Source organism: Hydra vulgaris, chromosome 14 (genome assembly GCF_038396675.1).
Source record: "Hydra vulgaris chromosome 14, alternate assembly HydraT2T_AEP".
In the NCBI taxonomy this organism is placed as follows: Eukaryota; Metazoa; Cnidaria; class Hydrozoa; order Anthoathecata; family Hydridae; genus Hydra; species Hydra vulgaris.
Genome location: NC_088933.1, coordinates 3,752,082 through 3,777,500, shown reverse-complemented (window position 1 = coordinate 3,777,500; position 25,419 = coordinate 3,752,082). Strand labels below are relative to the sequence as shown.

The window sequence follows — 25,419 nt, the reverse complement described above, 5'->3', positions numbered from 1 at the left end:
TTCCATCATTTTTGTTTTCTCTTTTACATTAAAAATAATTTCATAAAAAGTACATTATAACATTATTTAGGTTATTAAATATTTGTAAAGGTAACATTTTGTTTTTTGTATATAAAATTTATTACAAAACTTCATATTGATAAATAATTTTAAATTATTCATTTTTTTAATATTACTGATATAAATATGATAGTAGTTTAAAATTATTTTCTATTGATATTATTCTGAAAAAATTTATTTGTTTTTTCTGTTTTATCATTCACGGTAATGAAAATTTTGGTCATCAAGGAAAACACCACAAAAAGTCCTTTGGAGGGATGATAATATGGACCCTTGGGATACTATTGCAAGTGGTTTTAAAATCAACCATTACCGCCTGAGAAAGAAACTTCAATTTAATATTTTTATAGTAAAAATGCTCATATTATGAATTTTTTTCAAAGGGTTATATGAAGTAAAAACATTTTTATAAGCTTATATTGATATTTTATTTTAAATATGTTTACTGCAAGGAGATAACTCCAGGAACAGAGCATGAATACAAGCCCTGCTATACGCAGTATATGCAGGTAATTACATTAAACATTTTAAATAAGTTTGCAGTTTTTATCTAAAATCTATTGTAATGAACTTTAAAAAGATCGACCGAAGTTTGCTGAACAACACCTTCCGGAAGATTGTAACACGAATTTGCTACTCTATTTGTAAAAAAAGTTGTGACGTATTTCACAGTTAACTGTTATTTATAACTGTTTACGTACGCAATAACGCGGTTACGCGTTTACTTAGGTTCTACTGTTAATGGTTCAACTATCAATTTTATTTTCAATATTAAAGTATTGAATGCAGTCGAAACGAGTTCTTCTGGTTGTTAAAGTGTCTAAATTAAGAACCTGCAGGCGATCTTCATACCTGAATTTTTTTAGACTGAGGAACTTTTGTAGCTCTCTTCTGGATACGTTCTATGCGTTGTAGTGCAAATTTTGAATAATTATTACAGGCTGGAGTAGCAAATTCTAAATGTGGCCTTATATACACTGTGTATAATTTCTTCCATAGTTTTGTGTCTCTACTTATAAATATTTTTTTCATCCGTCCTAAAATGTTATTAGCTTTAGATGCAATTTCTGAAGGTGTGTGTCCCACTTGCCATTCAAGTTAATGGTAATGCCAAGATCATGCTCTTTTTCAGATTTTAAAATGTTAACATTGGTCAAAGATGCTGCATCAAATATATAGTAATTTTTTTGAAGGTTGTTTTTACCCATATGGATCACTTTTCATTTTTTGTAGTTTAGCTTCGTGTACCATTTTTCAGACCATTCCGTGATACCCTTTAAATCTAATTGAAGCTTGTCTGAGTCTGAAGTATCTTTAATATGAGCAATAATTTTGCAGTCATCTGCATACAACTTGCAAGGGAAGTAATTGATAACTGATGGCAGATCATTTATGTAAAGGATGAACAAAAGTGGAGTAGAATAAATAACAAACATTGTTAAAAATTCCAACTCTAACAAAAAAAAATGCTTTTTCTTCTACAAAACTAGAACCCACCACATTTCTAATGTTGAACATCAGATTTGTTTTAATTTCTTGTTAACCCACAACATTTTTTTAAGTTAATCATTTTTGTTCTTTACTTTATAGTTGATTACTTTTTGGTTCTTGCTTAAATTTAATTTTGGTAGAAAATGTATTTTTATCGTTTGAGTAGTTAAGTGCTACGATTTTTTTCTTATAACTTTGTTCTGGTGCATTTTAAACGATCCTGTTATAAAAATAAAGATAAAAATAAAATTATTTATTAATATTAAATTTTTCAAATTAATAAAATTTTGTTAGAGTAACTAAAAAGATACATTTAAAATTCTGCTAAAACTCATGCTGAGTGTCGAAACACAGTTTACATTTTCTGTATGTCAAAATGTAATCCAAGTATAACACCTTTCTTAATAAGAAGATTGGCAAAACACTCTCCAAAACCACAAGACTTTAATGATGATCATCTTCCAAATGGAATGTGCACAAATTGTTGTTTCATTCCGCAAAAAAAATTAGTGAGGGAAAAAGATCACAGCCATTTCCCAAATTGTTTGATTTCAGTTCAATTGCTGTGAAGACATCAAAAAGAAATTCTCCTGCATGTGACTGTATTATTTGCCAAATTGGTAAGTCAAAGGGCAAAAATTCATCTCCTTTGTCCAGCAGTACTACTCAAGAGAAATCTTCTAAAGTTGAAAAAAAATGCACTCACTGTGATTGGACCGGGTTTATCCCATAAGTGCACCCCTGGAACTAGAGGTACAATCCTGATTGCACTTGTAAAAATAGACGCAAAAAGTGCAGAAACTCCTGCATTTCTGTTTTGGGAACCCAAGATGCATCTCCAAATGGCCCAGTGTGACTGAGCAAATCAAATGGGAGATCTAAATTACCACTTAAACTTGGTAAGTGTTTTTTCACTGCTTTTTGCCCAACTTATTGCTTTTCATTAGGTATATTCTATTCTATTAATCCGTTTTAAATTTCAGGCAAAGCTACTCCAAAACAACTGTTTAAGGATTCTTTTCCAACTGAAAGCCTTGTGACAGTTCAACTTAAAACTGGTTTGTCCAACAACCAGATGAGACAACTTGCTTTAACTCTTAACTCTGCAGGCCAATAAAAAATTGTTGAGCCATATTTTGCTAGGAAATTTGCAGAGCAAGGAAAGTTGCTCAAAGATCACTTTTCTGTCACTAAAATTAAATGTTCTGACATTGATCACCTTAGAGATGTAGTTCATTGTATTGATATTGACAGCCTTCTTTAATTTACGGTATCAGCAAGATCTGTCTTCGAAGAACATCTAAAAGATTGGACTTTATGGTGGAGGTAACTTTCTTAAGATGAGTCTGGGCATTATCAAGGTAGTCCCAGAACCAACCAGACCCGTCCTGAAGACTCCTAAGCTTTGTAGTTCTTCCTTTAAAGATTCTGGAGTAAAGAAACAGCTGATTATAGCAATCTCTTAAGGAATACCAGAAAACTATGAGAACATTAAAAACCTGTTGAAACAGGTTTTTAATGTTCTCATAGTTTTCTGGTGCTTTTTCTTAGCCTTTTCTTGAGACATGAAAGTTGCTAACATTCTTTGTGGACTTTAGCCTCATGCAAGCAAAACATCCTTGCTGTTGGTGTGATGCAGACTCTTCAAACCTTGGAAAATGTGGTGCACTGAGAACTTTTGGAAGCATCAGAAAGGTTCACCAAGCTTTTGTTGCTTAAGGAAGTAATGTAAAAGGTGCTAAATGCTTTGGAAATATCATCAACATGCCCTTGCGCAATATATTTCAGATGAAACACTCATTCTAAAAGCAATGTGACCAATGGAACTTCACCTACTGATGGGTGTGGTCAACCACCTTTTCAAGAGTCTGAGCAAAGTTTGGCCAGAGGTCAAAGAATGGCCAGAGATTTTAAACATTCCCCTCCAACCCTTTCATGGAGGACATTTGCATGGAAATCGTTGTCAAAGGCTGTTGAAAAATATTAATATTCTTCAGCAAAAAGTTGATGCTGCAGCTGTAAGTGCAGCATTTCCCTATGTTGAAGCATTCAGGCAATTTGATAAGTTAGTTACTGCATGTTTTGGAACCCATCTGGATGAAAATTTCCAAGAATACATCGAGAACTTTAAGGCTGCATACCTTGCTCTTCTAGTCACTCCAAAGATCCAGACTGTGTTCTTTCACGTAGCCCAGTTCATCTCCCTGAGTCATCAAAGCCTTGGAATATACAGTGAACAAGCCACTGAAGCTCTTCATGCAAACTTCAAACCTCAATGGCAATGATTCAAGAGACATGCACTTCACCCAGAACATGAACTGCAATTACTTAACTGTGCTGTAAACTACAACAGCAAACATGTATAGAAGTCAAAATTAAAACATATAAGAGTGGAAAACGTGATTTTATTAGAATTCAGATGCTTTAGCTATATGATTAAATCCATTATGATATTAAGAGAATCAAATTATAAAATTATACAGAAATTTAGTTTGTTGTTCTCGCTTTTTCAGTTGTTTTGTTAGTAAATAAACATTATTGAAAAAAAAAACTCAGAATTGGATGAAATTATAGCTTTTTAGTGCTAAAAGATTTGAAAGAAGTACTAAGACGTTTTGAAACTTTTTAGTACTAAGAAGTTTTAAAACTTAACCAGTATTAAGAAAAACAAAAATGCTAATTTCTCTCACGGACGGTAATCATTGATTTTAAAATCACTTGTTATGTTATCCTATGGGTATGTCTTACCATCCAATCAAAGGGTTTGTTCGGGTGTTTTTGTTTATGCCTCACCCCAAAATTTTAAAACCGTGCATTATGTAGTGTGCTATTGTGTCTAAATGGTGTCGTGTAAAGTGGCTTGAAGAACACAAGGTTTACACTGACACTGTTAAGTTGACCTTTAAGTCGGATTAAAGGTAAAGTTTTGAGATGATCAAAAAAAGGGGTTGAAAAAAAGTTAAGGGACAAGGTTGAACCTCAAGATAATTGGTTTAAATTTCAAATCCTCAAAATTAAATTAACTGATAAAAATTTTATGACTTGCCATTCATATAATATTACAACCGATACTGACTCTTGTGATTTTGAGTTTAAAAAAGATTTTTAAGTTGCAAAAAAAGGTAAAAAGTAATTTTTTGTGTTTACATATTAAGTTATTTAGTATTCTAATATCTAATTTTTAATTTTTTTTATATATTTAATTATTTTTTGGAATTAAACTTTTTGAATTAATTCTTTTTGAATGAAATTTTTTGTTTATTTAATTACTCATTTTTTAATCAACTTTTTTTTAGCAGTTTGCATTACACTTCCTCCATAGCTTGAAATCAAATCAGGTTTTAAAAATAAAAAAGCGTTTCTCCCAGATATAGTAAAAGAACACCTAAATCTTACACAAGAACCTAGTCAAAATAAAATAAATATTGATTTGAATCAACCTACTCCGTCAGTATTTAGTCAAAATGCATCAAAATCCCATATTTCAAGAAAATCACGCTCTCAATCTTTCAATAGTTCTTGTTTACTATCTCCTCAGAGTGAAAGCAAAAGAAGACCAGATTATTGTTCTTTTTTACAATCGGAGAGAATTGAAACACAGAGCGAACTCTCTTGTAAATTACCAAAAAGTAAAGAACTTTCTACTGTGGCTGTTGACAGAAATTACTTTCAAACGAGTGATCAAAGTGTGTAGATTTTTTTTTCAGTATTTATACATAGCGATTGTCCATAAAGTATGTACGCTTTTTTTTTGACTACCCTACCCAACTCCCCCGCATTTTGCCATACACTTTTTTGAGTACCCTCTACCTCCCTAAAAGTACCTATGCTTTTAACCTACCAACCCAAAATTTTATGATATTATTTTTATTTAGTGTATCCATACTTTTATAATTGACCTACTTCCCCCCCCCCCCTCCTCCCATCTCATACAAGCATTTGCAAACCCTCTCTTCCTCTCCGAGCGTATGTACTTTTATGGACAATCTTATACTGAAAAAATGTAGTACATAATATATTTTTACTTTATTTCTTATAAATGTCAGTTACTATATTTATGTTATGGAGGCATATTATATTTAAAAAGTATGACAATTAAAGATAAAATTTTATAAAAATTTATCCAGTAGTTTAATAAGTTGTGTCATAATTATGTTAAAAAACACATTTGTAAAACACATTTTTTTTTTTTAATTTTTTTTTTTGTATGTAAAGTTCCAATACAAAGTCATCAAGGTACTGTGTGAAATCAAAACATGTTTAGATGTCAACCCAAAAGTAAATCATCACAAGTATGGAAACTTGAACTTAATTCTTGACATTAAAAGATTTGAATGAATTTGAACTAAAAATGCATAATAATCGTTTTGCACAAGAATTAGTGAATTATATTTTAATATGTTTAACACGATTTAGAGATAAAAGATGGGCAATAAAATGATTATTAATTAATTGCTTTTACAACTGTCACCTTATTTATAATCTATTTATGTTTAAACTATTTAGGTTGTAGCAAACTATAGGTTAGGTTGTAGCATAACTTAAATATTATTAAATAATTAAAATGTTTAAAAATATATTACACTTATATAAATTTTTCATGTAAAATATTTCAATAGGGCTGATATTTTTTCTTTTTAAGGTAAAACAACTCTCACGTGTTGGTTGAAAGTCATCTAAATATATGGTTAAAGACCTTATTCAAAGGTAATTTTTGTATTTTTAAAATTTGATTTTTATATGTTACATTAACTTGATATTACTAATAAGTTATAAACAACAAAATTATATAATGAGATAATTAACATAATTAACATAATTATTAAATGAGATCTTTTAGTTGTTTTATTTATTTTCACCTAAGATTGATGTCAAATGAGCTTCAGACAAACTTCAGTTGGTTGGTCTAAAATGAAAGCTAAAGTTTGAAAAAACTTTGTTGTATAATGTAATAAATAGTGAGTTTGTTAATAGTTTTTTTTTTATATTCTCCTAAATAGCATTAATGCTGTTACAATATCTGGCGGACCTGTATTTCAGACACCCAACTTTAATAAGTCTGTAAAAAACGAGTCATGTTTAATGTAAAACATCTATTAAAAATTATACTTTTACTCCTGAAGCCAACAATAAAGTTTATTTTATTGAAAGCCATACTTTATCCAAACCCTAAGTCAAACCCAGAACCTAACCCTAAGAGCCATGTCTAGGGTTTGGTTAGGGTATGGTTTTCAACAAAATTTGTTTTACAAGACTTTTTTATGGACTTAGTAATGAGGAGTGCCTGAAATACACGTCTGCCCAATATCTTATACTAATCTATCTTGATACTGCACTCTAGTAATTTTTTTGTATAATTGTTTATCTTAGAAGAGTATTAAATGTCTTTCCGGATGCTACCAGCTATGAAGTAAGAATAGAAGTGATAAACCATTTAAAATAAGCTGCAGATTGCAAAAACTGGAAAACACTTCAGAAAAGCACCAGTAAGGATGTCATGTCTATCAGTTCAAATTTCGCTGAAGCAGCCAATAAAACAAAATTTTAATTTTTTTTCACTTGAATATAATAAAACCTTTATTTTTCAACATTTCTTTTGACTTTCTTAAATGCAATATTAAATAAATAATAATAAAAATTTTTTTTCGTTAAGGTGAATTTTAAAACTTAAATTCTTAAATTTTAAAGATCTTATAAATTAGTTTACCATATATTATTAAATCATCTTTTTGATCATTATTTTGAATGACATAAATGTAGTTCTATTTTTGAAAGCTTTATTTGTTTTATTATTTGTGTTGGATTATAAATAAAAAATAACAATAACCAATATAAAAACCAAATCAATTGTTAAATAATGCTTCAAAATCATTTTTTACTTAAACATTTTTTTAAGATTCTTATGATAAAAATTCATTTCTAAAAAGTTACAAAAGCTTCATTTAAACTTTAAAAGTTTGTGTATTATTTTGTGTTTTTTATACTAAATGGCATATAATATTATATATTTTTATTATATAAATTAATTGTTATATATATATATACATATATATATATATACACATACATACATACATACATACATACATACATACATACATACATACATACATACATACATACATACATATATATATATATATACACATATATACATATAAATTTATACATATATGTATATATATATATGCATATATATATACATATAAATTTATACATATATGTGTATATATATATATATATATATATATATATACATATATAAATATATATATATATATGTATATATATATATATATATGTATATATATATATATATATATATATATATATATATATATATATATATATATATATATATATATATATATATATATATATATATATACAGTGCAGTGAGGCAGGTTGCAGCAAAATGCCATCCTGTCATCTTTTTATAAAGTATAAACCATCCCGCCACCTTTTTATAAATCTCTATAAATATAACAAAGTTTAGGCGGGATGGTATTTTTAATTTGCTGAAACCATCCTGTTTTTTTTTCTCTGCTTCAAACACTGTATATATATATATATAAATATACATATATATATATATATATATATATATATATATATATATATATATATATATATATATATATATATATATATATATATATATATATATATATATATATATATGAAAATATAAATATATATATATACATATATATATACATATACATATACCTATATATATACATATACCTATATATATACATATATCTATATATATATACATATATCTATATTTATATACATATATCTATATATATATATATATATATATATATATATATATATATATATATATATATATATATATATATATATATATATATATATATCTGTGTGTGTGTGTGTGTGTGTGTGTGTGTGTGTGTGTGTGTGTGTGTGTGTGTGTGTGTGTGTGTGTGTTTATATATATATATATATATATATATATATATATATATTATATATATATATATGTAAATATATACATATATATGTATTTATATATATACATATATGTCTAAATATATATATATATAACCTCATGTTTATAGATATTAGAAATGTGTCATATTTATATACATGTATCACAACTTGATTGGATAGATCGGTGCCGGTCTTTTAAAAAATATATATTATAAACACAACATGGCGCTACAAGTATGTAAATAAATGTGCGAAAATAAAATTTTACATTATTTACTAATTATCTTCCTTAATCACGAGAATTTATTTATATAAAATGGCAAAAAGTGGTAAAGTTGGTGTTTCTCCTTAAATTTTAGATTTATTTAAAGATAGGTGTGCTGCATTTCGCTCTTGGATTGAGAAACGGCATGATTATGTTATGTTGTCGGATTTAGAGAAAAAACTACTTGCATATCAAGCTGCTATGCTATGTGAATATAAAATACTATAACATAATGGGGAAAAAACATTTTGTAGAACATAAAGCTAGTGTAATTTTTTTAGAACATAAAACTATTTTATTAAAAATCAAAATTTATTAACATCATACATTAACAAAAGTTATTAATATTATACATTATAACATAAATAAGTCTCATTACAAAGAATTATATTGAAAAAATAATATCATAATATATCAAAGGGCAATACGTACAATATTTTTGAAATTGCAAATTGACTTATGGGGTGGGTTTTTGTTCTTGTTTAAAAATTTTATGAAATAAAAAATTCTTGTAATAACAAAAAACATAATTTTTTTATAAGTTATTAGCACATCTTAATACAAAAAAAAAACTAAAAAAATAGTATCATAATATATTAATTATGTAGAATACGTGCAATTTTTTTTGCATTTGACTTATTGCGTGGGTTAATGTCTCTGTTTAAAAATTTTATGAAATAAAAAATTCTTGTAATAACAAAAAACAGAACAATGTTTTTTTTCAAATAAAGCGCATGTTCTTTATGTTGATTGTGCAAAAACTGAAAATGACTTTTTTTTTTAATTTTATTGATAAGAATCATGGCCATCTCTTTCAAGATATTTATCGATAAATTTCATAAAAGTTATTTCCATTTCACAAACTAGTGACATAAAAGCTGATGGATTGTCAGCTGAACTAAGAAAGAGTGCATCTGCACACTTATGACATGACTTAACCTTTTGAATAAGCCATCCAGCAAAGTGTAAAAGGGCTTGATCCTTTGGTTGCATTATAATTTTTCCAGTAAACATATAAAATGATCCTGGATGAAAATAAGATATTCCTTTAGGTATGTTATTTTCTGTTTCATAAATTCCACAATTAGTGGTTGTTTGAGTACAACACTTCATAAAATCATTTAGATGGAAAGCTGTCTCAAAATTTGAATCCTTTATACAGTTGCTATTGAATTTGCTTTTTTCTACAGATAAAAGTAATAAAGCGTTTCTATAGGCAGCTCGAAATTGTCTAACATTCCAACCACCTTTGCTTCAAATAATGGAAAAAAAATTCTCAATGCAGTCCTGATTAAAACGAGAAGTACAAACAAACTGAAAACCTTCAGAAAATAGCTCTCTACTTAAGGTTAGAACACTATTTATTGTGACACTTAAACCCCAATGACATGATATACTTGCTTGACTTCTAACATTACAAAATTTCCATTTCTCAATCCAATGCTTTAACTCTTCCAACTGAGAAATACTTGCTCCTTTTAAAGTTAGAGCACAACGACCTAGTTTATCTGCATATAGTTTATATGAATTCAATATATCGAATAAAGTATCCATGCATTCAACAAATCTTGCTGTTGGTAATACACTTAAAGGAAGTAAGTTTGTATTAGAGCAGCAATATAATGCAGAAGCAACTTGATAACTAAAAACTTGAGTGGCAAGTTTGACCTTCATAGATAAAAGAGGACCAGGATCTAAGTGTCTATCTGTTAGTTTTGGCACTAGACGTACAGAGTTTATTTTGTCTAAATTATACAGAGACTGGATGTGTTGCAAAGAAACAATTTCACCATTAATGTCAATGTTATGTCTTCGTAAATTGTTTCTGATACTTTTTACTAAATGTGGAGGATCAAAAATAACATGAATATCTTTATCATTGGAAGGATTAGGAAAGTATGGTAAACTTTTGGAAAACCCAAGCAAACGTAAGGCAGCTATATTAGTAGATCCTTGATCACAAACTACACATTTAATGTGTAAACCAATTTCTTGAACCTTAGAAATGGTTTCACATAGTAAAAAAGCCAAGTCAGCTGTTGATACTGTTGAATTATTATAAAAATAAGCTATTGGTTGTTTCCATTTATTTGCCAAGCCTCTAACCATAATTACAAGAGCCTGATTTAAAAGTTTTCCATTTTTCATACCATAAACCCTGTCAGAATTTCTATCATACTCTAAATGCTGCTTTAATGACATTTCACCCATAACAAGACTGACATTACGATCATGTGGATTCATTGCATCAGCAAGTAACTTTAATAAAGAAAACAATCAAGTAGAAAACCCTTCTTGAAGATCTGAAAATACACGGGACAAAAATAATAATAAACAGGTTTGACTTGGTAAACAGAATATTGTTCGCAAGACGTTAAAAGTTTGAGGACTATGAAACAGAATTCGCAAAGCCAAAACTTTGTCACAAACTGCCCAGCGTTTTCCTTTATTGACTTGTTTACTCATTTCTAATTGACTTCTAAAAAAACTAACTTGTATAGGAGATAAGTATTTCCTGGATAAATTTAAAATATGTTTTATAGATCACAGTTTTTTTGGATTTTTTGTTTGGATTTTAAATGTTGAACTTGTTTACGTAGTCTAGAATTTTTGACTCGCAATGTTAATAGTAACCTTTGAAGTTTGTTGAAATTTATTTCATTAGTAGACATTTTGTTACCTAAATTACTATCTGAATTAACAGGTAAACAAACAACTTGCTTTTTTGCTGGAAATGAATGACGTTCAACTGGTGATTTCCTTTTGCAACCAACAAGTGGAGGAGGATTTGGGATGTTAAAAATAGTAGGAATTGCTGATTGTAACAAACGTTCTCCATTATTATTTGTAGAATAATACATTGTATGTTCAAAATGATTACTGCACAAATAAAAGTTTTTGTTTAAAAATACAAAATCTTTTTCGTCTAAATCTTTCCTACGACAGTTGATGACCCACTGTTTACATCTAAAAATTAAACAATACAAAATATATTTTAAAATACTATAATAATAATTTTATAAACTTTTGATGAAAAAAAAAGTTATTATAAGTAATATATGAATTATCTTGCCTTTTTTCGTCTTTAGAAAACGAAAAAATGAAATATCTTTACAGCTTTTTCCACTTTTATTTCCACAGTATATAGCAGCACAAAATGATGGCATCATTCTAACTTAGATCGAAATTCTTTTAGGTACATAAAAAAATAAGTTTCGCTACTTTATATTATAAAACTCTGAGGTCCGGCAGGAAATCCCAGAGTGCTTTGCGATAAAATTACATCGAGATATATGAAATTATGCCTGACTGGATAGGCTTTGTACATTAATTCAATAATTAAAAGTATGCCGACAACAGAGAGTCGATTAGAAGAAATTAGGTAGGAAATTGAGCAGGATGAATTTTTACAACAACTGCAAAATAGTATAGTTTCTGGATAGCTGAATTCAAAAAAATATTGACCAACAAATCTTCAGCCTTATTGGAATTTGAAAGATGAAATAGTTAAAATTGATGGACTCCTAATGTATAAAAACCGAATAATAATCCAAGTTAGTACTCTAAAAGAAATACTTTCAAAATTGCATGAAGATCACTTAGTAATGGAAAAGTGCAAACGTCATGCACATCAGGCAGTTTTCTGGTTAGGTTAAAACAACCAAATTGAACAGGTAATCAAAAATTGCGAAGCATGCATAAGGTATCTTCCATCAAAACCAAAAGAAATCCTGTTAACTTATAACGTTCCAATGCCACCATGGCAAAAGGTTGGAACGGATTTGTTTTGCTAGGCTAATAACAATAACTTAATTATTGTTGACTATTATAGCTTGTGGCCGGAAGTTTTTCTGCTTTCAAATACCAATTTGATAAATGTAATACTAGCATGCAAAGAATCTTTTTCTAGAAATAGCATCCCGGAGGAATTGATTTCAGATATTGGTACACAATATACTTTAAAATTGTTTCATCAATTCTCTCAACAATGGCAATTTAGGTGAATAACAAATAGTTCGCACTACCCAAGATCAAATGGCTTAGCTAAAGCCACTGTTAAAACAGTTAAACTTATGATAAAAATGTGCCACATGTCAAACAAAGAAATTTTTAAAGGTATTCTAATATTGTGCAATACTCCAATAAAATGTGGATTATCTACAGCAGAACTACTACATGGATGCAACAAATAAATAATCTACCTAGATTTCATAATCATTTCATGGAAGGCTACAGAGTTTTGTTCATTTCTTATCTCCAGCAGAACTACTACATGGATGCAACAAAAAAATAATCTACCTAGATTTCAAAATAAAAATAAAAAACCATTTAAAAGATCTTGAGACATCGTTAAAGAAAAATTTCAATCAAAATACTACCATGATTTGTAATTATTAATATTGTTTGTAATACTTCAAAATAAAAAATGGTAACAATACGATGCAGCGATCACATTTTTATTCTGATTTTCTTAAAACACAATTTACCGCAAGCAAATATGATTAGTATTTTATTGTTTGAAGAACATAGCCTAACACAAAATTAAAAATCAAAGATTTTAATTTTTTTTATTACTATATAATTATATATATTTTATTGTATAATAATATAAATTTTTTTAAATTATATATAATTTTTTTTCTAAAATAAATATTGAAAATCTTCAAAAATAAGAAATTCTTTTTATAGATAATTTATGCTTTTGTTTAATTCGGTGTTTTAACTTTTTTTAACATTTTCGCATAAACAGCAAAAATGCAGCTCTAAAAATGGTGCCGCTCTAAAAATGGTGCCGTTATTGACATAATTTTAACATAAAAGTTTTTATAACGTAGTTTCATTTAGCAGTTACTTAATTGAAAGAACTTCATATTTTTTCCAAAAATGATATTTTATTGTTTTTTCATTTCAAAAATAAAACAAAATTAAAATAATGAAATTAAAAAAATTTAAAGCTATGGAATCTTTATAATTTATTTTAATAAAAATGCGTCATAAATAAGTAAATTGTTAAGATGTAATATCAAATTGTATTTGAAAATATTTGCGGTACTCCCACACCTCAATTAAAATAAATTTTTTAAATAACATGGTTTTACGCTATTTTTAAAAGGTTTTATTTGTGTATTTATATAGTTCATAATTCAAAGTTTGCATAAAATATATCTTCTTTAAATGTACTTATTGCACAGCCATCATCCTTTTTTTAATCTGTCTGAAGACAGGATATTACGGAGTGATTTGTTTATTTACATACAATAATATAAACTGTATAAAAATAAAAAACTTTATTTATTATAAAACAAGTTTATATCTATTTTGAATATTTACAAAAATGCAAAACATGAGTTCGATACTTATTTATATAAAACTTAATTTAAAATTTAACATTAAAACATTTTTCTTAAATGAATTAAAATGCAATACAATTACTACATAGTAATTGTATTGCGTTTTAATTTACTTAAAAAAATACTTTTGGGTTAAATTTTAAATCAAGTTAAATTAAGTCCAACAATAATAATATGGATCTGCGGACTTTTTTAAATTTATTTTATCAACATTATGATTGTTAAAAACCGTTTATGGGTTCATAATTTTTCTTATGAAAAAAATATCATTATACGTCTTAAAACATCTACATTGTTTTCTGAACAATATTATTATTATGCAAAATACTAATATAATTGCGCTCAAAGTCGAAGACTTAAAAACAAGGGATTAATAAAATTTAATTTGTGCAAACATAAATATTGTAAATGATTGTGGAATTTTTTTAAAATGTGGAAAAAATTAAAATTTGCTAAAAGACCCATATTTAGATAAAAAAGTAAAAAGCCCATGCAGGAATCCCGCATAGCCTCTGGGGCCACCACGCCTCTGTATACTATATGGTAAATATATTCTATAGTATTTCAACATTTATGTTAAATATAAAATATTTAATAACATTTTGTTAAACTTTACTTAATTTTAGATATTTTTCAATCGAAAATTAATTTTCATCCTAACATTTCATTAAAACCCTAATTGAAGCATTCAAATTTTGCAAATTTTATTGTTTCAATTAGGGTGTTAGAAGCATGGTGTTTTATAAAAGTTTGTTATTTTAAATAATTTTATTTTGATAGTTATAATAGAAATTAAGTTTATTTTTTCTATTTCTAAGGATTTTGTTCAAAGATTTGCTGTCAATAATTTTTCAAAAAAAGGAAAACTCAGGTGAGCTAGAAAGATCAATTTCTGGTATTTATGATATTTCGTTCTATTTGAACTTTCTGAATGTTTTTCCTTTGTTGATAATGCTTTTAATTAAATTTGTTTATTTATTTATATGAATTTATCTTTTAGTGTCAAACAAAGAATACACAAATGAATTGTGATATGCTTAAAATTTGGAAAGAATGTAAAAAATCAAATTAATTTCACTCTAAATTATTGTATATAATTTTAAAATTTTGAAATAAAAGTATTGCAAAGTTTATTTTTTTTAGTCCTTATTTCCGTATTCAATGAGTTGCTGGACTAATATAATTGCCATGCGTGACCTTAATAAATAAAAGGAAAAAAGAACATCACAGCGCAATGTTATATAGTCTAACAAAGTACTTTATTGCTCTCTGCAGTGTAGAAATAACATTCTGAAAATGTTAGAAATACGTTGGTAATCAATTTTCTTACAACGTTTAGCCAACGTCATCAAAATAATGTTAGCCTATATTTCATTTCTGTCATCATTCCAACATCTAAACAACGATAGAATAAACATTGTCTCAACGTCATTTTGCTCAAAAAATAACGTTTGCCTAACATCTTTTTTCTTAAAACTAACATTGCTTTAACGCTTTTCCAATGTCATTTAGCTCAAATGTAACATTGTGACAATGTCAATTTTAGATCGTTGCAATAACATTAGCAAAATGACGTTTTCCACAGTTTTATTATTAACATCATACCAACGACTTTCTAACGATACGGAAGACATTGGAACAACGTTGTTCCAACATAATTTTTCTTATTGGGTAATGTATAATTAACTAATGCAATTATCTGATGAATAGTAAAGATAATAAAAATTATATTTAAACTATATAATCATAAATAAAAATAATATTAATAATAATAAGAGTAATAATAATAATAATAAAAATAACAATGACAATGAAAAAAGTAAGAAAAAATTAAATTCTGTGAATATAATTATATTATAATATGCCTTTTTAAAGCAATGTTGTTTAAAATATGTTTTAAAAATAATTAATATGTCTGTAGACAACATTTTTTTTATTAACTAAAAAGTAATCAAATATACTAACTTTTGCAAAATACTTGATGCAGTAACCCATAATTCGTACTCTAGTGTCAATCATTCCATAAGTTTTTAGCAATTTAGAGTTAGCGATTGCTAAGCAGTTGTATAAACTAATGTCACCTTCAATATTGCTATTTCTTACACAAAATTTAACAATTGGAACTTTAGTATACTTTATAGAATATACTTTAAAAAAGTCTGAACTTTTTCTTAATTTTTCTTTTATGAGATCAATAGTATATTGATAGTTCAAATCTTTTGGTGGAGTATCAGTTTCAAAGCATAGACATATGTCCAAATCAGAATTCTGAAAACCAAAACCGTTGATAGAAGAACCGAACAATGAAAGACGACAACTATCTAAAAACAAATTTATTACATTATAAGAAATATTAATGTAAAACCACAAAGCAAATAAGAAAATAAAAAAAGTAATATTAGAAAATAAACAACCATGAAAATTTAGCTTTAAATGATTCTCGGTTCTTTTCAGGATCTTCAATCGAAAATCATACTCTTCGTTAGTCATTTCACAAGTTGTCATTACTTCTACACAAACTTGATTAAGAATATCAATATAAGCTTTATTCAAGGGTTGTAAAGGTTTTACTATGAAGTTCTCACAAGTAGTGTGACCATGACCATCTGATTTACACAAAGAGCAAAACTTTGGAAAAGAAGTTTTTGGGGAAAAACTTGTGGCATGAAAGTGGAAAGATCTAACACATGAAATTTCTATTGTAACATTATCTAACAATTCCTTTAAAACCTTGTTTATAGCAAAATGTATGACTTGTTCCTCATCGAGCTTTTCTTCTAAATCATGATGACCAATATCAAATTTATTTTTACCAATTTTTTTTTTCAGCTCTTTATTCTCTTTCATAAAATGTGATTCAACTCTATCTGTTATTCAAAAATATCTCATAAAATAGAAATTAAAATAAATATCATATAAAAGTAAAAAAATAAAAAAAAATAACAAAACTACTCGCTTTTGAAAGAAATGCAGTACTTGTATGTTCTTTCCATACATCTTGTAAGATAGTTCATCACTAAAATGAAAAGTTATCATTGGGTTATCATGGTTATCATTTCATATAATAATAAATTATTATTTACACTTATTATTTATATTACTTTACATTGGTTTCTTCTTTTTACTTTATTTCATATTAATTTTTAAAGCATAAAAATTAACAACAAAATAATGTAAAATAATCATTTGTATCATTACTTCAAAGTGAAACAAAACTTATGACTAAAAATAAAAGCAAGAACATAAGATAAAAGTACAAATCTGAAGCCAGAACAAAGGAGTTTTTGTTATTGGTCAAAAAAATTAAAAATTAAAATCTAAAACTATTTCTTTTATAGTAGTCTATTTTTATTGAAAAACTTGTTCAACATTCAATTTATTTTTATTAATTCGGTACTCTACCTTTTTTCTTTTAGTTTCTGAAAATTTCTTTCTTATTTGTCTACTCCTTAGATTTAATATTTGATCCCATTTATGCAAATATTTAGAAACATATACATAAAACAATTAAGCCATCTAGTTCAAATACTTTTTTATATAACTTGAAAATTAGTTTTAAAAATACACACAAACAGTAGCGAGCAAAAGTTTAGAAACATCAACTTGTTTTCAGTTTTTAGGGCATAACTTTTCACAAACTTTCTTAAATAAGCTGAAATAATATAGAGCACATTTTACCAAATGTGCTCTATATTATTTCAATTTAAAATACAAAATACAAAAGTTGTAAATTTAAGGGTTAATTAACTTTTAATTGTTTTTTTGAAAAAGCTTTAGTGCAAAAGTTTAGAAACAGTATCACACCCTGCAACTAAACCATGTTTTTGTAAACAAAAGCAAAACTTAAGGTCAAAATAATTGTGAAATTTGTTAATCTATTTACTTTGAGATATTTCAAAGGCAGTGAAGTATAACTAATTGCTAAAACATTGGTAAAATTTTATAATTCAATTACTTTGCAATATTTTAAAAACATGGGGAAAGCTAAGGAAGTTTCAAAGGAAATAAAGGAACTAATTATAAAAGCTGTGGGAAATAAAATGACTTACACGCAGATTTCTGAACTTTACAATGTTTCTAAACCAGGAATAAATCACATAATGAAAAAAATGTCTGTGCAAACCTGTTGAAAGCAAACCTCGCTCCTAAGTTACAACTGAAAAGTCTGATAGATTATTAGTAAGGTTTTCCAAAATAATCCTCGCAAGTCTGCTATCTAACTTGATTCATTTATGCATTAGTTTCATGGCACAAACTGTAGCATTGATACAACAAAACATCAATTACGAAAAAATAATCTCCACGGCAGTCGCCCAGTTAAGAAATTGCATATATCTGCAAGAAATTTAAAAACCAGAATAAAATTTGCAAAAGATCATATTAGTTGGTCAGTTAATGATTGGTCAAAAGTCTTTTTTTCTGATGAACTAAAGTTTATGCTATTTAGTAGTGACAGAAATAGGTATGTTAGGCACCCAGTAGGAGACAGATTAATCCAAAAATCAGTTACCCACTGTTAATCATGGAGGAGAAAATGTTATGGTTTGGGTATGTTTTAATTGTGAAAATGTGGGTCCCATTCATCACATAGAAGGTATTATGGACCAGAGAGTTTATTTAAACATCATAAAGAATGTTATGCTGCCACATGCAAAGCATAAATTGACTCGCAAATGGATCTTACAACAAGGTAATGGTCCAAAGCATTATACCAGATCTATTAAGGAATATTTTAAATCACAAAAAAATCAAAGTTCTTGAATGGCCTTCACAGAGCCCAGATCTTAATACTATTGAGCATCTTTGGAAACACATCGACCGGAAATTAGTTGGTAGATAAACAACTAACAAAGACCATTTATTTGCATTTATTAAAGAATGTTGGTATAATATTCTTCAGGATGTTCTCATTAATTAAATAGATTCAATACCTTGTTGCTGTGATGCTGTTTTAAAGGCAAATGGATATGCCACCAAATACTAAGTGTTTTATCAAAACTATTTTATTGTTAAAAAATTGTTATTTTGTGAATTTTAACAAAAGTTTCAGCTTTTTTGAAATAAATATTAATCAAATTCAGTTGTTTCTAAACTTTTGCAGCTTTTTCAGAAAAACAATTAAATGTTAATTAACCGTTTCATTTTGCAACTTTTGTGGTTTGTATTTTATATTGAAATAATATAGAGCACATTTGGTAAAAATTTAGCTTATTTATGAAAATTTGTGAAAAGTTATGCAGTAAAAATTGAAAAAAAGTTGATGTTTCTAAACTTTTGCATGTTACTGTATATATATAGAAAAATAAACATATATACAAGCAAATATATATTTATATACACACACACACACACACACACACATATATATATATATATATATATATATATATATATATATATATATATATATATATATATATATATATATATATATATATATATATATATATATATATATATAAATATATATATATACATATATATATATATACATATATATATATATATATATATATATATATATATATATATATATATATATATATATATATATATATATGGGGCATTTCCAAAAAACTATGCAATTTCTTTTAAATTCATTTAATATTAACTTTTTATCCACCTCATTTCACTATATTTTACTTTTTCACTATAACTTCAAATACTTCGAAAACTTCGAATAGCTTAAAATTTCTTCTATTTTTTTACTTTTTTTTTTTGAATTTGAATATATTTTGACTTTGATGTGTTTTTGTTTATGTTCTCAATTAAAACCTCAAAAATGCTATGAAATCATGCAATTTCAAATTTTCAAAAACTTCTACACTCAAATATTTTAACTTAAATTGTTAGTAATTAAATTTTGAATGAATTAGTTTTATACTTTGATCTAACATAATTGTTGTAAACCACTTTTAAATAGAGTATTTTGAAAAAACTTTAAACGTGTGTTTACAATAAAAATGAGTTATACTAAATATAATATAGAAAATAGAAAACAAAATAAATGTAAATACAAAATAAAAAATAACATTTACTTAATAGTTTTATATTATAAATTAAATTGGCTTGTAATTTTATAATACTTCAAAACCTTTTTTAAACGATTTTCGCATTTTTCTAGTAGCTTTTAAACAACTGAAGCAACTAAATAAACAACCAAAGCAACCAAATAAACAACTGAAGCATTTTCTCAATACCGAAGTAAGATTTATCTATAAGTTCTTTTTCTATAAATTCATTTAAAACTCCTTAATTGCTTTTTTAATGATAACTTAAATTCCAATTTCTTTTACTACCATGTACAACCATGTACAAACTGTTTTGTACCATGTACAACCTAAACTATTTTGAGCAGAAAAGAACATAATAATGAAATAAATATATAAACCGATAAGACAGCATGCTAAGAAAAATGTTGTAATAATAAATGTAACAAAAGAAACAATTTAAAATTGTTTAAAAAATTTATAAAGTATAAAATTATAAGCCAATATAACTTATACTAAAACTATTAAATAAATGTAAACTTTTATTTTATATTTGCATTAAATTTATTTTCTTTTTCTATATCATATTTGTACAACACATTATCACATTACATACAACACATTTATCACATTATCACATTACATACAACACATTTATCACATTACACATTATCATATTACATACAACACATATTTCACATTACACCAAACATATTTCTTTTTTCTAAATTTGTAAAACACATATATCATTTACTACAACACATTTTTATTGTCAATACACATTTAAAGTTATTCAAAGAAAATTTTTAAAAGCATTTCACTCAATGACATTCTGATTGAAAAAATTCAAACTTACTAGTTAATTAAACTTAGAAAAAGTTACTTAGAAAAATCACCTGATTGTGATCCTAGAGATTCGCCAACATTTATTTTGCTTATAAATGGATCTAAAAAGAAATTTGCTCATTTAAATTTATTTCATTACCTATAAGGTGTGTGAATATGTATATATATATATATATATATATATATATATATATATATATATATATATATATATATATATATATATATATATATATATATATATACATATATATATATATATATATGTATATTAGGGTGATTCAGATTGTAATAGAAAAAAAAAACTTCACAAAAAGCATTCTCCTCAAAGTTGCCTGTGTTCCTTTATCACCTAGGATCATGTGTACCAAAAATTAGGCTAAAAGAAGCAATTTTAGGGGTTGCCATGTTTATAAGATAAATTAACCATTGGTAAAATTTTGTGATTCTCTCAAATTTTGCAAATTTGTTTTTTTATTTTATATATATATATAACAATATATTTTGAATAGAAACTAATATGGCAACCACTAGATCTTCTGCTGTGGTGTGGCTTGTTGGTAATCCTACACAAACTCTGTCAACTGCCAGACTTCCTTCAAGAGGGGATGTTCTTCCGAGGTTGCTCTTCCATTATATAGAAGAAAAACAAGAAGTGAAAAAAAGTATTCGGACAACAATTGAAGCAGTTCTTGTTATATGGGAAAGAGCAAGAATTCCAACTCAAAGAATTGACAATGCAGAAAGAAAGTTAAAAAAACTTTATGACAAATATCTGTTGCTGAAAAAACACCGACGATCAAAATTGGACAGCTGTCAAATGAAAGAAGGACTTTTCCAAGCTGAACTTGAAAAACTTTTTGATACATCAACCAAAAATGCATCAGAAGCTATGAATAATGATGAAGATAAAGCATTTTTTACATTAGCAGCAAGAAGATCCATAAGTTGAATTGATCGGAATTTAACAGCTAGGGAGGCACGGAAACGAGTCTGAGAAACTAAAATGGAATTGAAGCATCAAAGCAGTAAAGTGGAACTGATGGAAAAAATAAAACTCATTTCTTCTTCATCAGCAGTTGACATTGTGAGTGAAAGTAGCTCAAGTTCCTTGGATGATGATGAATATCAGACTCCTTCTGCTTCCAGCACACTGAGCACAAGTGGTTCAACGAAAAAGAAGATGAAAGTTCTAACAAATAATGTTGTAACTTCTCTTGATCGTGTTTGTATTTCTGATTGCTGTTCACTCTTTATGGTTGGAACAGTTGCTCAGGCTCTTGGTCACTCTCTAAAAGATTTATCATTGTCGTACAGCACAATCTGCAGAGAAAGGCGATCTGTTCGTGAAGCGCTGACTATAGCTGACAAGGTTGATTTCTCTCCTGATGATCCACTTCTTCTACATTGGGATGGAAAGCTCTTACCTTATATTACTGGTGGTCAAAAAAAACTGGATAGAATTGCCATCCTTGTGATTGGTGGTGGGGTGAAAAAATTGCTGGGTGTTCCAAAGATTGATCGAGGTACAGGTGAGCAACAGGCTGATGCTTGCATGAAGGCTCCTAAAGATTGGAAATTAGAAGAACTTGTTCACGGACTGGTTTTTGATACTACTTCATCCAACACTGGGTTTAACATTGGTGCCTGCACAATAATAGAGCAGAATCTTGACCATAATCTTATATGGATAGCATGCAGACTAAGATTGATCGAGGTACAGGTGAGCAACAGGCTGATGCTTGCATGAAGGCTCCTAAAGATTGGAAATTGGAAGAACTTGTTCACGGACTGGTTTTTGATACTACTTCATCCAACACTGGGTTTAACATTGGTGCCTGCACAATAATAGACCAGAATCTTGACCATAATCTTATATGGATAGCATGCAGACACCATGTCTTTGAAGTCATGCTTTTAACCATTTTCATGACTGCATTTGGAAGCAGAGGAGGACCTGAAGTTGGAATTTTTAACCCTTTTCAAAAGCAATGGCCAGCAATCAACAAGAAAGGTGTTCACAATAGGGAATGAAGAATTGTATAACTGTGATTTTTTGTGTATAATTGTATAACTTTTTTCTCAAACTCCGTGAAGAAATGGTAGTGTGTTATGGTGAAGCAAATAAAGGCCAACAACCCAGGGATGATTACTTAGAACTCTTGAATTTGTGGCTTATTTTTCTTGGAGGATCAACTGCAACATCGGAGTTGAATGTAAAGTTTCGGGCACCAGGTGCAACACACAATGCACATTGGATGGCAAAAGCTATATGTTGTATGAAAATATATTTGTTTCAGGATCAACTTGTTAGTACTGCAAAGATAAGAAAGGAATAACAGAAATAAGTCTTTTTGTGTCATTTATATACGGACAGTTTTGGAATGAAGCTCCGTTAGCTGAACGAGCACCATTCAATGATACCAAGCTTCTTCAACGAATTCAAGAATACCCAAATCGTACAATTGCAATTAATGCAGCAAAAGCTTTTCATCGCCATCTGTGGTATTTTTCTGAACATCTAATAGGATTGGCTTTCTTTAATTCCCGTGTCGACAACAACACCAAGAGAGACATGGCAAACAACCTGAAACAACAGCCAAAACAGAAATCTCTCAAAAGACTTGATGCTGCTACATTCAATTGTCACAGTACATTGTCTTCCTTCGTTACACAATGCACCGCAGAACATTTCGATTTAACTTTGCAAAGAAAATTAGATCCAAAAGTTAAATAAAATGGCAAAGAGAAAGGTGAATAATTTTTAATCAAAGAATCTTCAGAGTGGGAAATGGATTCTACATATCTTGAAATGAAGCATAAGGTTCGTCAAATGAAGGTCATCAACGATTGTGCGGAATGAGGCATAGCACTTATAACACCCTTCAATAAAAGCATTACGAAAGATGAAAACCAAAAGCGGTTTCTTCTTCGATTGGTTGATCTTCACCGGAAAGAATTCCCAGTTGCATTCTACCCTGATGAAGATGACTGTTGAACGATTAAAATGATTATTGCCTATTATTAATCTATTATTGCCTAGTGTAATTACATGGTAGTACAGTACTAAATTACTGTTTGTTTAACATTAAACATCCACAATCCACCACATAATAATAAGTAATTGATAATAAATAATTAAAAAAATAATTTTTTTTTTTACTTTTTTAACCTCATTTCAAAATGTAACAAAACATGGCAACCCCTAAATATCATCCGATTTGATTCAAATTTTGGAAAATAATTACTATTGTCATATAGAACAAGGGTAAGCTTCATTCAACTAAATTTTTGAACCTAAAAAGTTTGCATCACCCTAATATATATATATATATATATATATATATATATATATATATATATATATATATATATATATATATATATATATATATATATATATCACCAAATTGCCATTGTCACAAGTTAAGAACTTTTCTTTAGATTTTGAACATTGCACATGTTGTATTTCAATTGCTTCACGAACTTTTTTTGTGTATTTGTTTGAAACAACAGAAAGCATTTTAAGGTTTTTCCAATTTATTTTACCATTGCAATGTTGTGTATTTTTCACTATTCCAGATGTATCCCAGTTGGTTTTTGTAACATTACTTTTATGCTTTCAATACAAGTGGAAATCTCTTTTTTTGTTTCACCAATATAACATACACCACATGTGCAACCAAGCTTAAACACTGCTGGATGACTGTTTAGACTTATAACAGCAAAGTATTTTAATGCCAACTTTATGAAATTCTCCCCTAAAAACTAGGTCTTATTTTAGGACCCACGTTTAAATAATTTGATTTTTAAGATTAATTTTTTGAGTATAAGATGAATTTGTGGAATATTTATAATTTTCAGCAATATCTGAATAGTGTTTATAGGAATGTACATTTTTAGTAAAATTCTTAATAAGAAAACTGATTTCTTCTTGAAAACATCTTGAATGTTATGTTCTGAACAAATTTTGTACGCTCTAGCTAAAAAAACCTTTAAAAATACCAACTGCAATACTTGGTGAAATAGATAATTTCAGTTTTATAAGTACGTTTGTAATTGCATGCTTACAGTGTATGTTAAACTCATACTTGTTAAGGGAGTGATTGGTTGAAATACAAACAAAATTTCATTTGATGTTAATCAATTTCATATTTGCATGTATATTGGATAGATATATCTTGCAAAAGTGTTAAAAAAGAATTTGTGTTATCAAAACTAGTAAATTGAGCATAGCTATCATCAATGTAATGTTTATAAGTTCAAAATGAATTTTTTTAAGGCTAACTTTTAAACAGTTTTTTTAATGGTTTTATTAGTTTTATAATGGCTCTAGCTATATGAGCCAAAATATCACATAAAAAAATAAATAAATAACATGATACCATATATGATGTTTTAATGCTTATATGATTATTACACATACTATTAATGTTGCCACTTAAATTTTGTATAT

General features: G+C 27.4%; 1 protein-coding gene and 1 long non-coding RNA gene across 6 annotated transcripts in view; one reads left to right on the top strand and one right to left on the bottom strand.

Moving 5' to 3' along the window:
• Positions 1-25,419, bottom strand: part of LOC136091232 (terminal uridylyltransferase 4-like) — an 87,566-nt gene that overhangs the window by 25,679 nt on the left and 36,468 nt on the right. For all 5 annotated transcript variants that reach the window (XM_065818413.1, XM_065818412.1, XM_065818411.1 and 2 more), the window contains 4 exons: positions 21,014-21,064; positions 17,084-17,143; positions 16,542-16,994; positions 16,093-16,448 (listed from right to left, as the gene is read on the bottom strand). In XM_065818413.1, the coding sequence (XP_065674485.1) occupies positions 16,093-16,448; positions 16,542-16,994; positions 17,084-17,143; positions 21,014-21,064 (920 nt within the window). The remainder of the gene's footprint in view (positions 1-16,092; positions 16,449-16,541; positions 16,995-17,083; positions 17,144-21,013; positions 21,065-25,419) is intronic.
• On the top strand, positions 14,484-15,258 carry LOC136091206 (uncharacterized). Its single transcript, XR_010643780.1, has 3 exons — positions 14,484-14,670; positions 14,946-14,998; positions 15,128-15,258. It is a non-coding gene; the product is annotated as an uncharacterized LOC136091206 (long non-coding RNA).